Here is a 15,161-nt window from a genome sequence, read left to right on the forward strand (position 1 = left end):
TCTTAGTGAGCGCGATTCTCTTACCACATATACAACAAACAACAACCAGTTGACAATGAAATCACACTTCGTTCACTAATTTCTACTCCGCTGTTTACTCAGTACGATACTCACTCTTTTTGCTAGAATCTTTGACATGACCGCGAGAGGCGCAAAGAGTCAATCACCTCAGAAATAAAATATGAAAAACAAATAAATTTGTAGGGATCCAGACAAACGAGCACTTTTCAGAGATGAACGGTGCAAGTATGAGCTAATTATTCAATTCATATAATTACTTACAGTCACGACCATGTCACAGACACTAGAAGAAAATCTTTGACGTGACCGTGACGGAAAGAGCCGAGTGGAGCAGAAATTCCGAGGGGAGCCGAAAGGCAGTCTGTATTCTCCTCCATGAATGCGGTTGACAGTAGTCAGTTGAGTGTCACAATACGTAATTGTCGTAATAATTTGGAAATACTGACGAAAAGCGTGTGTAAATAATGTGAGAGAATGACATCTTAGCAGTGGATTTTAGTTTAAGTATTAGATTCCATCTGTAAGTATTAATTAGAGCTCATGAAGTTGCTTTAATGGCGGCCATGTCATGAAGATATCCAGCCAGTGCGGTGGATCTACAATGGAAGATAGTTCTCCGTCACAAAACCACAATGGACAGTTGGGACCTTCTGGTGGTGCAGTCAACGTAGGAAACAAACAAAATGAAGAAGGGAGTCAAATAACGCAATATTCTATACCAGGAATACTGCATTTCATTCAACATGAGTGGGCAAGGTTCGAAATGGAGAGATCGCAGTGGGAAGTGGATAGAGCCGAATTGCAGGTAAATGTCTACTTAATAGATGGTTTAGAACATGAAGCTTCAGTTTTTAATCTGCGTACAGCACTGCCATCTCCAGGACATAACATCTTAGTGTCTAGTGTTTTATTCATGACACGTTTGGTTTGGCCTACTATTAGGCAAAACAACTTAGTTGATTCCCAAGTGTCAAGTTTACAATGTACTACTAAAATGACGCACTTGTTTGGTGACTGACTGTATCACTGTTTACACAGGCCAGGATAGCGTTTCTTCAGGGCGAAAGGAAAGGTCAAGAAAATTTGAAAAATGATTTGGTCCGAAGAATAAAAATGTTGGAATATGCTCTCAAACAAGAAAGGTACATTCGTAATTTGTTAGTTGTGTACTTTCGCTCTTATCTTCGTGTAGGATAAATGCTTGAGGTTTTGGTACTAATAGTAAGTCTCTTGTTGCAGGGCAAAGTATCATAAATTAAAATATGGTACAGAATTACAGCAAGGTGATGTTAAACCTCCAATTTTTGATGAACCAGGTGGGCCTGAAGCACCGGTTGATGGAGAGGCCCCTTTCACTACAGTAAGCAATGTTAGTTGGAGGCAAGGCAGGCAGCTTCTAAGACAGTGAGTAGCAGTATCTGTTGCGTTTGTCTTAACACTTAAACAGTGAAGTAGGACTGTAGGTTTAAAAAGTTCTAGCCATAAATTGAAAAAAATAGGAATATTAGATCTCTCTTCATCTATACATTAAGTAAATATTATCATTTGGCATTACAAATGAATGTGTCAGAAATGAGAATTTGGGATTGTTGTTGTCAAAAAAATTATCTCCATAGATACCAGTTCAAACAATAAAGGGTGCTTCCAATTTAAAAGCACACCATTTTAACAGCACAAGCTGTTTACATAAAAATTTTATTTAAGTTGCCACTTCCAGGTACTATTGCTGATAAACGAAGTAAATTTGTTGGCTTTTTTAAAGCAAGATAGCTTCTGCCCTCCCCGTCCAAACAATGCTGTTACTTCCATGGTCTGTGTGTTATGTTTGTTTGCCCAATTTTAGCATACACAATAGGTTGTAACAAAAGTGTCATTAGAATTGTCAAAATAACATAATGTTTAGTATAAACCAAATCAGGAAAACAGGGAAACATCATTAAACTATCCTACATGTACATCTTTGCAGATACTCTGCAATCCACTGTGCATAGTTGTTTGAATCTACAGTAGACGAAAAATAGTGCGCATTTAGAAATTATTGTACAGAATTAAAGCTGAGAATGTGTTTAGTTTTCTCACAAGTACTGGTTCTGGAGCAATTTTTATTTCATCTAATGATGTGTTATTGTATAATGTTATGCTACAGTGGAGTACTGTTTTCTGGTAGGATGATCAGGAAAAAGTTAATGGAGATTTGGTATCCTCTTGTTTACAAGATTTTCTTTTTTTTGTAAAAAAAAACACACAAATAATTATCGATGCTCGTCTTTTGCATTCTAAACAAGTTCATGATCCAAGTAGTGTAACGTCAGAAAATGATTCCATAGTGAATGGAATTGCGCTTAGAGTTGCTAGTGCCACTGTTTGTTTTCATTTTGTATTTTAGTATCATCAGATCGTATCTTACTGGTGAGTTTTGTGTGACACATGACGTATATGTGTATCCCATTTAATGTCATACTGAACCTGCAGAATGGACATTTTGTCATCACTGACTTTTTCTGTAATTTTCTCATTTAATCTTGCTTGGCTACTTTTGATTAGATTCAAGACAAGTTTTATCAGTGTTTACAATCTGTGTTGAACAAATCCAAAAGCATTTACATATTTTTCTGCTGTTTATTGCACACCTTTTATGATAGATAGAAATATAGTAGTGTCATTAGGAAATGGATTTCACATGTTAGAGAGCAAACTTATAAAAGTCACATCATCTTTGTTTTTAGATATAAAACAATTTTGTTACGTATACATACAATACATCTAACAATTACCCCTTGCTTGAACTATCATTTCATTCTCTATGAACTCTTCTCTTGAATAGTAGCATTTTTCCCACAGAATTTGCTGTAGCCTCATTTTTAAAATTTGTGGCTTCATATTAAATATGTTTTTGCTCATTAACTTGTTATACATTGTCATCCCCATATAATGCGGAGTCCGTGCACATAATTTCAACTGGTGTGTGGATAGCATAAAATTATTTTTATTTCTTGTGTTATATGTCTGGTTAAAATGATTCTCCTCAAATACTTTTTGTCTGCTGTGTAGGAAGATTATAATTTCATAAATTTATATGGAGGGAACAGTTAGGATTTGAAGTTTCTGAAATAATTGGTGATAAGATTGTTTGCTGTGCAGTGCATATGTATCAGACAATTTTCTTTTGCAGTTTCAGTATTTGCGATAGACTGCTTCGACTTCCCCAGAAAATGATCCCATATCTAATGACATTCACAATCAGTATGATAAGCAATTTTTCGTGTACTCAAGTTAGTGGAGTTTGCTAGAATTTGTATTGCAAATGCAAAAGTGCTTAGTTTATGTGATAGGAAGTGAATATGTGTATTCCAGCTTAAGTTCTTGGCCACATTTAGTCCCAGAATTTTAACCTAGTCAACTTCGTTCATAGGCTGATTGTTATGTTGTATTTTAAGTTCCACACATTTTGAATGTTTGGTTCTAAAATGTACCATATGGGTTTTAGCAATGTTCAGTTTCACCCCCCTTAACTTGAACCGGTTTTCTAAGGTATCCAGTGTGCTTGCGATGGCGCTTGGAATTTTTTTCTTCTTAGTCATCTTTAATTAAAACAGAAGTGTCGTCTGAAAACAGAAATGATGCGGAATTTATATTTTTGGGTAAGTCATTTACATAGAATAGGAACAGGATTGGCCCCAAAATGAAGCCTTGAGGCACACCTTGCGGTACTGTACTCCATTTAGACTAATAATTTACTGCATCTGAGATAGTAGTTACTCTTTCTTTGTTTTCTGTTATGTAAATATAATGTTAGCCAATTTAGAGCATTGTCCTTACTCCCATGTTTATCTAATTTGTATGTCAGCAAATCATGGTTCATGGAATCAAATGCTTTTGTGAGATCACAGAATATACCTGCAACTTTACTTCTCTGATTCAATGATTTGCCCGTCTTTTTCAGTAAAGTTATTAACTGCATGCAGAGTGTTTTTTCCTCGTTGAAATCCAAATCTGGTTACTTATAGTATCCTTTTTTACGTTAATGTTTTTTGATCTTGTTTGCAGCTACTTTCTCTACACTCTTGATAGGACTGGAAGAGTAGAAATAGGCTGATAATTTCCCATGTCTTCCCTCGACCTTTTCTTGAACAGGGGTCTGACTTCAGCATACTTCAAAACATTGGGAAAGCATCCCTGTTCAAAACACTATTTGAATGTTTTAGTTAGTAGAGGTGCCATTAAGCCGCATCGTTTTTCACTTTAGTTGGTGTCCCATCCCTCCCATCAGAGTTTTAATTTTTTAATGATAGTTACAACATTTTCCAAGTCCTTTATTGTGACTTTTTTAAAATCCATAAGATTGGATTCCAAAGAGATTTACTCTACTCTGATAAATCGACATCTGACTTTGCCATACTTATGAAGAATTTAAATGAATTCATTCTGATATTTGAGGTGAGTTTACAATGAAGCTATCATCTATTTTATCCTAGACATTTCAGTACTACTAACTCAGACAGTCAACTCTGATTTGACAACAGACCACACTGCTTTTGTCCTGCTTTCATGTTGTACAACGAACTTCTTGTTTGCCATTTGTTTGGCTACCTTCACAACTTCTTTAAATGTAGCTTTTTAATGACAAACATACTCAGTAAAATGTCTGTTTTTTTAGTATATTTCTGTTCATTGTGGAGTTTCCTATTTCTGGCACTAGAAATTTTTGTACACTGGGTTATCCATTTAAGTTTGTTAGTAGTTTTGTTGCATGTGGTTCTAGGTGAAGTTTCATTAAATATTTCAAGAAAGCTACTTTTAAATGGTTAAAGTTACTATTACTCGAAATAACTGTTGTAAGGCCATTCAACCTCTCTTAACGTACTTATAAATGTAATTGAATTATTTTCATTGAAATTACTTTTCATTTGGCTTTTGTTTTATGTGGAATTTCATTCTTAATTTTTGGTTGTTAAATGAATAATACAAAATGGTCAGATTCCTAAATCTATGCAGAATATGAACACCTTCAAACACATAATTTTTAGAATATTATCAATATAGGTAGCAGACTGTGCATTTACCCTAGTGAGTTGCATGGTATTCATTTTGAAGCAAGTGTTTTTTTTTTTATTGATAAGTCTGTGAATTTGGACACATTGTTGCTTTCAACTGTGATATCAGTATTGAAGTTGGCAGCTATTCTTTTCTTTTTTCTTTACTGAATTTTTCAAGCAGGCAATGAAATTTCACCAGAAAAGCTTCAATTTTAGCTTTCTCTGGTACTCTGTAAATAGAAACATCATCATTTAGTTCCCTTAAGTCTGTGCAGCAGCTTTCATATGTACACTGTTCATTTAAATGATTAAAATCATTCCTTATTTAATATTTTATAGCAGAATGAGTAAGTATGCAAGAGCCTCAATGTGATTTCTCTAGTCTACAAAAGCTGTTGGCTAATTCAAAATTTTCCATTTTATTAAGAACTTTAATATGGCCAGGTATAAGCCAATGTCCATTGAGGCAAATAACTTGGATAGTCCTACGTTCAGATATAATAATTTGTAATTTGTCCGCTTCGTGAGTTTTGTTTGAAAAGTCATTATGTAGGGACATTCTTTTGTACTTATGGTCTCAAACATATGCTTTCTTGGGAACGAGTTTGTTTTGCTGTTTTCATTACCAAATACTGTTTCTCATACCCATTATTAAAGTGTCCGCTATATTACAGAATTTTACATGTATCTGTAAACATTTTACTGAAAATTTTGAATCCTAACCTATTTAAATGTAGACTGTCTTCACCCAAACTTTTATTGCTTTAGCATTTACTTGGATTTATGAACACAGCTCCTAGATTATTACAATTTTTGTTTAAATCGTTCTTTATTCTCTCAGTATATCGATCACTGATAGATCTGCTGTAGATTCTAGATGTTTTGTAGAGGTTACTGGCAGATAGAAGTAAATTTCGTGTTTCACTTACCATTTCATCTTCAGTGCTGCTTCTAATAGAATTTGTACCTACTTGGATGAAGACTCCTTTGTAATTCTTCGGAGGTGCCTCTGCTGAACCATCCTGCAAGCTATGTATGTTGCTAACGTGTTTCTTCAACTGGTGGGTCTCGATTCCTGGACGAACATTTATTGTGGAATTCGGTACCAGAAAATTTTTCAGCAGAGAATCATATATAACAAGGAATTCATTTTTTTCACTCTGTCATTAACTGAGACATATTGAATTCTTTTAACTGTAAGTTATGCTTGTCTACTTCTATTTATTTTTGGTTCTTGAGACTTCTGCACGAATTTCTTCCTTAGGTCCAGCAGCCTTGTTGTTTGAGCCAGTAACTGTATCATTACACCTGTTGTTGAGGTTAATTTAGTCTTTTGACTACTGTTTTGCAAAAAAAAAAAAAAAAAAAAAAAAAAAAAAAAAATTCCGCGTTCCAGGTCAGTGCTCTTGCTTTTGTGATGATAATTCTGCTTTTAAAGTGTCAATGTTCCTACGAAGCATGTTTTCAATTATTTTCCTGTGAATTTGCTGTAGATTCTAGTTTTGTGTTTTCGTCCTGCAAACAGTCAAGGCACGACCAGTGAATATCGTTGTTAATAAGTTTTAGGTGCATTTTTGCACACCTTTCATGCAGCCACATGTTGCATTTCACACACCGAATTCCTTTTATAACCTGTTTCTGACACTTTTTACATAATGCACTATTTAACTTTTGCCTACTTAAGAGCACTGTGTCACTGTACTTATCAGTGGGTGCCATCTTCTAAAGATCATCTTTACATAGGCAGATATAAATTCAGTGTATTGTCAACATTGTGACTAGTAACACTAAATTTTGTTTCAACTGATATCAATATGTCATGGTGAAGCGACTAAAAATCTTTGCATTTAGAGGCATACACTTCCTGAAGCCTGAAGCTATGCTGCTGGATGGTGGGAGGTGAAAGTTCGTTTCATGTTCTGTGTATCATTTGCACAGTACCTTGTAAGGATGCAGAATGAGTGTTTTACGCTCATATCACAGATAAATATGGCTACATACTGAGCATTTAAGTTTTTTCCCTTCTGAAAGATATACAGATGCGAGTTAGTAATTCCTATAGACTATCTTTTACCCTTTGCAATAACAGAAATTCTTCTATAGAATACAGGGAGTTCTCAAGAAGCAGCTTTCTCAGTTTGTTTTCAAATTTTACTTTGCTGTCTGTCAGACATTTTATATCACTGGTTAAGTGATCAAAATTTTTGGCTGCAACGTTGTTCACTTCATTTTGTACTAGACAGTCTTAATGTGGAGTAATGAATGCCATTTTTGTTCTGATATTGCAATTATGTAAATCGTATGCTGTGAAACAATAGTCTAAATGCCTAACTCTTTAAACAGATGGCTACAAAATGTTCGTGGGTGAGCACCATATATTATTCTTACAACACATTTTTGAGTAATGAAGCCCTTCTTTGTTGAAGATGAGCTACTGCAGATCATTATTTCATAGGACATTTTTGAATGAAAATATGCAGAATATGTCAACTTATTGATCTCTCTCTCTCTCTCTCTCTCTCTCTCTCTAGGATTTACTTTGATTCTAAGTGTAAATGTGGTTGAACTAAGTTGTTCTAAGAGTTCCAAACTGTGCGCTTTCCACTTTAGTCATCAATATAGTGCGTGTATTTGGTGAGATTTTTATATGATTATGACAGTATATTTTACGAAGAGGAGTGATTGAAGTGATTTAGTTCTGCATGGTGATGGCATCCAGTGGAGCATATCTCGTGGATTAATTGACAAAGAATGAAAGTGTATCAGATGAGGTGGAGAAATGGGGCGGAAAGAGTCAAAGGTTTCTTTGGATCGAATCTTCTTGAAGTGTAGCAAAAGCTGTCAATTTTCGAAGTTTTCTATGTAAAGGAGTTCATGAGATTTCTGGAAGCAGATTGAAAATTTTTACCATTCTACATTTACATATTTGTTGGTTTGTGCCGAGAAGTATGTGCCGAGAAGTTGACTCAACCAAGCTTATTGTCATCGATTGGAGACAGTTTTGTAGAGCATTTTATGTGGAAGTATGTGTGTAATGGAACAAGAAACTTCGTGGTGAAGGGCTAATTGTTGAGAGCGATGAATTTTAGAGTAGTAGTAGTAGTTTAAGGGAGAGGCCAGAAACCAGGCAGATCGGCTTTTTGGGGGTGTCCAAAGAGGCACAATCAAATGTTTTTTAGCATTGTGACAAAGCATTTGAAAGCTCCTGAAAATTATTAGAGAGAGTATTTTGTCAGAGACAACATTCTTTCTGCTATAAATGTTCCAGAGACGAAGTATTCAAGCATATTGCTGTGATCCAATGAAGAACAACGTGTTTTTCATAGGATAATTTAGTCTACATTACAGAGATTCTCAACAAGCTCCAGTGGCAGCCATTACAAGAGAGGCTTTGTGCATCACGGAGAGGTTTAACATTGAAATTTTGAGACAATGCTTTCTGTGAAGATCCATACAACATATTACTGCCTCCCACATATACTTTGTGAAATGGCCACAATGAAAAAATTCAAGAAATTACAGCTAATACAGAGGCTTACCAACAGTCATTCTTCTCACATGCCATTAACCGGGGAAGGGGATATCAGTTAGTGGTATCAAAAGTACCCTTCGCCACACAGAAGCCAGGTGGCTTGTGGAGTATTGATGTAGATGCAGACTTTCAAGGATGTGGCAACAGATACCCATACGCATAGTACATAAGGCACGGTGGCTGCAATTGGATGGTCCCTGCATGGAACAAGATGGTGAAAGACGTTTTTTGACAGGTAACGCTTTGAATATGTGTGGAGCAAACAAAATCGAAATGATACATTTTTATGGGCTGCTGGATTGGCGTATAATGCAAGTGAATGAAATTTGTAAATTTAATTTTGCTTCCTCTTCATTGCTGTGAATATTTTTGGTTGCCACAAATATTTGACTATTTTTTCTGATTGTCACTTAGGTTGTTAAGTTTGGTGTGAACATTTACTTGTGAGTTAGTGAAGCCAACACATCTGATAGCTGAAAAACCTTCTTGTGGCGACACTGATCTGTAGCTTGCCCTGAGGTCTACATCATGTTGGACTGTGACACTACTTGCGAACGTGTAACATAAAAAAAACCTAGCGACAGTGTGACCTGCAGCTTATCCTGAGGTCTACGCAAGGGATGTGACAGTTTGATTCACAGAAACTTAATATTTCTCTTCAAAACTATTTCAGTTGTTTTTTTTTTTTTCCCACTGAACACGTGACAGACTATGACAGTCTGCTGAGTTTGGGAGCTAGTAATGCAGCTTGCATAGCTTACTGCTAATAAACAAGGAGAATTACATTAATGTTCATTATCACAATTTTTTTAATTTTTTTTTATTTTAACCATGTTAGGTAGTAGCAAGTTCTACTTAGGTAGGGAGCTAGTAGCACATCTTAATTTGCTGCTAAAGAAACATCAAGCAGTTTCATTAATTACCTTTGTTGTGATGAATAATTTTTTCCAAACATGTCACAAATTATGAAGTTGTGGATAGGTTGCATTATAAAACAAGCAGGAGTTATTTTAATAATATTCATTGTCACAGGTATTTCATTGGGTTTTTTTCTGAGTATGTTACAAATTATGAAATTGATTAATTTTGGGGCTGAAAGCACAGTTTAAATGGCTGCCAGCTAGATGAGCAATTAAATTTATTGTCTTGATCATCAAAAAATTTTCACTTCCCCCTCTCTGAGTGTATCATGGATTGCTAGTGTGTCTTTTGGTTACCAGCAGCTAGCACAGTTTAAGTAGCAGTGAATCAGAGAGGGAATAATTAAATTTATAACCCTTATTAACTGCAGTGTTTCACTTTTTCTTTCGGAAAGTATTATTACCTCTGACATTGTGGTACATTAACGTGAGTATGTGATATTTATTTGCATCTTTCTTCGAAATATGTTTACCTGCTGTTCTCTCATTATTTGCATAGAACAAACAGCTGACACATACTGTTTAATTCCCATCATGTCTCATGGCAGGCACTGACAATATTCCTGCGTGAAACATGTAAGTATGCCACTGGCCCAACTCGAGACTTGCACCCTAACTGAATGTTTTTTTGACCTGAGTGAGAATGTTCACAGAAAACAAGACAATTACACATAGTTTACTATTTCTTCTTTTGCTGTGTGTATGTATGAATTAATTGGAACATTGTCATACACGGCGAGTACTAATTCTGCTTGTTGGGTATTCGATGGAAGGTCATGTACATTTGGGAGACAGTAGTGCACCCATGATTGAGCCTTAGAGAACTACATAGGTAACTTTCCCCACCCCATGCTACTCTATCCTGTGCAAGCCTCTTCATCGTTGAATAACTGCTGCAACCTACATCCTTATGAATCTGCTTACTGTACTCATGTCGTGGTTTCCCTTCAAATTTTTTACTCCCCCACTTCCCTCCAATACTAAATTGGTGATCCCTTGATATCTCAGAGTGTGCCTTATCAAGTGATCCTTTTTTGGTCAAGTTGTGCCACAGACTTCTTGTCTTCTCAGTTCTGTTCAGTACCTTCTCATTATTTAAGTGATCTACCCATCTAATCTTCAGCATACTTCTGTTGTACCACATTTTGAAAGCTCCTATTCTGTTTTTGTCTAAACTTCGTATCGTCCTTGTTCCACTCCCATACGTGGCTACACTTGAGACAAATACCTTAAGAAAGGACTTCCTAACACAATTCTATATTCTATGTTTACAAATTTCTCTTCTTCAGAAACGCTTTTCTTGCATTGTCAGTCTACATTTCATATGCTTTTTACTTTGGCCATCAACAGATATTTTGCTCTCCAAATAGCAAAATCATTTACTACTTTTAGTGTCTCATTTTGTAATCTAATTCCATCAGTATCACTTGATTTAATTTACTAGATTCTGTTATCCTTGTTTTGCATTTGTCGTGCATCTTAAATCATCCTTTCAAGGTGCTGTCCATTCCATTCAACTGCTCTTCCGAGTCTTTTACTGTCTCTGAATCAAAACTTTTCTCTGGTTTCCTTTACTGCTTGCTCAATGTACAGATAGAATAACATTGTGGATAAGTTACAACTCTCTTATTCCCTTCTCAGCCAAGACTTCCCTTTCATGCCCTTCCACCTTTACAAGAGTCGGGAAGCTGTGCTGAAAGCTCCCACTCCAGCACTGCCCACACTTTCTAGTCCAGTAGCCCAGCTACTAAGTTTTTTCAGTTTTCCCTCTTCTGTCTCTTCTCTTCCTTTCCCCTCCCCCTCAGGACATCTTCCATAGCAGCACTGCTACCCTTCTCCCCCCCCCCCCCCCCCATTCACCATCATACGTCAGACACAAGTGCAGCCTGCAGGCAGGCAATAATCTTTTCGTTGTGTGTGTTTGCAGATCAATGATTCTGTAGCATGGTGTAGCAGTCCATCATTCTCATTTTGTTATCCATTCTAGACTTTCCACTGTTCAATTAATTTTTTTTAATTATTTTTTCCCAGTCTCATACTATTAGACAACTGTGATTGTAAGGGTCAAGTTTAGATCAAATTTGAAATGTATGAGGGTTGGAACTTAAATAGTGGCAACTATTTATTCACAACTGATACAAAAGAGTTGCATGTTTGCACCTGTTACTTTCCTTCAAAGTAGTCACCATCGTTGTTGTGTAGAACCCAATGCCATCTATTTGGAAGGCGTAGTATACCGTTAGCAGAGCCTGTTCTGCTGATGGTGCGATTGGAGTTGTCTACTGCCTGTTGAATCTCTGGAACAGTTCTGAAGTGAATTCTACAAAGTGGTTCCTTTATCTTCGGAATCAGATCAGTCACAAGGATTTAAGTCCAGGGTGTATGGTGGATGGTACAGTCCTTCCCAGTCCCATCGACCAAATAGAGCAGCCACAGCTTGCACTGTATGCGCCCATGCATTGTTGTGCAAAATGATGGGTGGGATGGGCAGAAAGTGTCGCCACTTCTTTTGCAAAGCTGGTCGCAGGTGATGCTCAAAAAATGAACAGTAATACTGTGCATTGATGGTCTGCTGTTGAGGAACGTAATGCATGAGGCTAATGCCATCACAGTTGTACATGAGAATCACTATAACTTTAGACAGGATCACCATAACTTTAGACCGCTCCATTTGCACCATCAACAGAACAGGCTCTGCTAGCAGTATACTACACCTTCCACATTGTTGGCAATGTGTTCTACAGAACGCTGGTGACTACTTTCGGAGTACAGTAACTGGTGCAAATATGTAACTCTTTTGTATCAGTTGTGAAGAAATAGTTACCACTATTTAAGTTCCAACCCTTGTAATTTGTTTTTCCATAATGTGTTCAAAAGTATTTTTTTCTTTGATTATTACAGGATGTGTTAACTTAATGATATTAGTGAAAGCTGTTGTCCTAAGACAGTGAGAAGATAATTCAGCACATCACATGGTGTACATGTGCTGTAGCTTATGTTGATATTATAGGCTGATTTCAGGGTGTTTCCTGGCCTGATAACCTACAAGGATCTTACATAAAATAGTACATCACCCCCCCCCCCCCCCCCCCCCTCCTCCCGTGTCACAATAACACATTGTAAGCCGGCCGCAGTGGCCGAATAGTTCTAGGCGCTTCAGTCCGGAACCGCGCGACTGCTACGGTCGCAGGTTCGAATCCTGCCTCGGGCATGGATGTGTGTGATGTCCTTTGGTTAGTTAGGTTTATGTAGTTCTAAGTTCTAGGGGACTGATGATCTTAGATGTTAAGTCCCATAGTGCTCAGAGCCATTTGAACCAACACATTGGAAACAGTTACTATTTACACCTTGTCATGTTGGATTAATGATTCGTGGGCAGAGGACCATAACAATTTCTGAACCTTTGTGAGACTGCACAATAGAAACAATCACACATTCAGGAAATGCAACTCTTTGTAGAGAATCTGTTGTTTTCACTCTGTTAAGGGTTTAGAAAGCAGGTGTTAAGGAGACCACACTGGGGTTCAGGTCGAAAAAAATTGATTTTCAGTTTTCATATTTCGATAGATTAAGATTTTATTTAAGTACTCTGAAAAGGATTTGCTGGATTTTTTTTTTTTTTTTTTTTTTTTAAGAGCATTTTCCTACCACGTGTGTTTGCGTGCCATGCCCACTTTCGTCGCCCGCTTTTCTGCATGTATTTTAGATCTTTATATCCCCTACATTGCATGTTAGGGATTTTTTTCTTTTTTTTTTTTTCTCCCGAGTTTGTTGACTATCCTTGGAATGCAACGGTCGGTATTCTTTTGTTTCTGCCGTTTGTAAACAACACGCTTTCAAACACACGGTTAGTTTTGTTCAAGTGTGATTGCTGATTGCGAGCAGTTGTTACACTTAAGTTTGCAGTGCTTGTTTACGTGTGTTTTGTTGTGTTTATTGAAAATGATGAAATGTAAAGGCATTTTCAAGAAATGACAATTTAGAGGAAATAAGTTTAGAAAGCTTTCTGTACAAGAGGTTATGTCGCCTGGCAATGATGTTTCTAATTGTAATTCTTCAACACGTGCATCATCAAAGAAGCTCTCACCATTTCAAGAGAGTTAAATCGAATTTACTGTAAATGATGAGGGGTGCAGTAACATTATTGTAAATTTGAGAATATTGTCAGATGTAATTTCTAAATTTGTACAATGTAGACAGTGTGGTGAGTCACAGAGTGTGAAAATTTGTGAGAGTGCCAGTGGGAGAAAAGGCCTAGCAATTTCTTTGGATTTAATTTGCACCAAATGCTCAGCTGTGATTTCATTAATGAGTTCTACAAAACCAGATGCAAGTGGCCCATATGAAATAAATACTAGATTAGTTTATGCCTTATGATCCATTGGCAAGGGCATGGCTGCAAGTAGAACATTTTGTTCAGTGATGAACTTACATCAACCACCAAATAAATTTGAAAAACTGACTGCAAAATTAGAGAAAGCTATATATGAGGTCAGTGAGGAAAGCATGAAACTGGCTGCTAGGGAAGCAGTGGAAGAAAATGATGGATGTTTGGATATTGCAGTTGCACTTGATGGAAGTTTGCAGAAAAGAGGACGTACTTCTCTGAATGGAATAGTGACTGCCATGAGTGTAGACACCAGTAAAGTTTTAGCTGTGGAGATAATGTCTAAATATTGCAAATGTTGTAAAGTCAATGAACATAAAGAACACAACTGTGGGGCTAATTTTAGAGGAACAAGTGGTGGTATGGAAGTTCATGGAGTACAACAAATATTTCATCGCTCCATAGAAACAAGAGGCGTACGGTACACCAAATATTTGGGCGGTGGTCACAGTAAGGCATACAACAATGTGGTGAACTCTAAGCCATATGGAGATGCAATTATTAGCAAAATAGAATGTGTAGGCCATGTTCAAAAATGTTTGGAAACGAGGCTGAGAAAACTAACTGTTGATATGAGAGGAAAAAAATTAGATGATGGAAAATTGTTGACTGGACAGGATCGGTTAACTAAAACTGAAATAGAAAACTTGCAGGTATTCTATGGGCAGGCAATTAGGAGAAATAAAGAAAATCTGTAGGCAGTGAAGAGAGATGTTTGGGCCGTGTTCTTCCATAAGTCCTCTACTGATTATAAGCCATGTCATGGATTGTGTCCATCAGGAGAAAATTCATAGTGCAAATACAATAGGGCTTAGGCAACTGGAGAATCTTATTCTCACCAGCATTCTCTTCCTGCTGCTGTTATTACAGCAATTAAACCTATTTTCAGAGACTTGGCACATACTGACCTTCTAAGGAAATGTCTGCATGGGCAGACACAGAACGCAAATGAATGTTTCAACAGCATAATTTGGAACCGCCTTCCTAAAACTGTATTTGTAGGCATGCATACAATGAAACAAGGAGTTCATGATACTGTTGTTATATTAAATTGTGGTAATATTGGAAAGTGTTGGGTACTGAAAAAGCTGGGAATTAATCCTGGTGAAAATATGATCATTGGGCTGCAACATTCCGATGAAATGAGGATAGCCGATGCAGACAGATCTGCATCTAATATGGCCAAGAAAGCAAGACAAACACCCAGGAAGGTGAAAAAGAAGCAGGAAGACCTGCTAGAGGCCAAAGAAGGGCCATCATATGAA

At 36.8% G+C, this 15,161-nt stretch overlaps 1 protein-coding gene across 2 annotated transcripts in view; it reads left to right on the forward strand.

The window, feature by feature from the left end:
- Window positions 1-349: 349 nt before the first annotated feature.
- Window positions 350-15,161, forward strand: part of LOC124619334 (striatin-3) — an 86,470-nt gene continuing 71,658 nt past the window's right edge. For both annotated transcript variants that reach the window (XM_047145644.1, XM_047145645.1), the window contains exons 1-3: window positions 350-826; window positions 1,060-1,163; window positions 1,261-1,425. In XM_047145644.1, the coding sequence (XP_047001600.1) occupies window positions 590-826; window positions 1,060-1,163; window positions 1,261-1,425 (506 nt within the window). In that variant the 5' untranslated portion in view covers window positions 350-589. The remainder of the gene's footprint in view (window positions 827-1,059; window positions 1,164-1,260; window positions 1,426-15,161) is intronic.

This window comes from Schistocerca americana, chromosome 6 (genome assembly GCF_021461395.2).
Source record: "Schistocerca americana isolate TAMUIC-IGC-003095 chromosome 6, iqSchAmer2.1, whole genome shotgun sequence".
Lineage (NCBI taxonomy): Eukaryota > Metazoa > Arthropoda > Insecta > Orthoptera > Acrididae > Schistocerca > Schistocerca americana.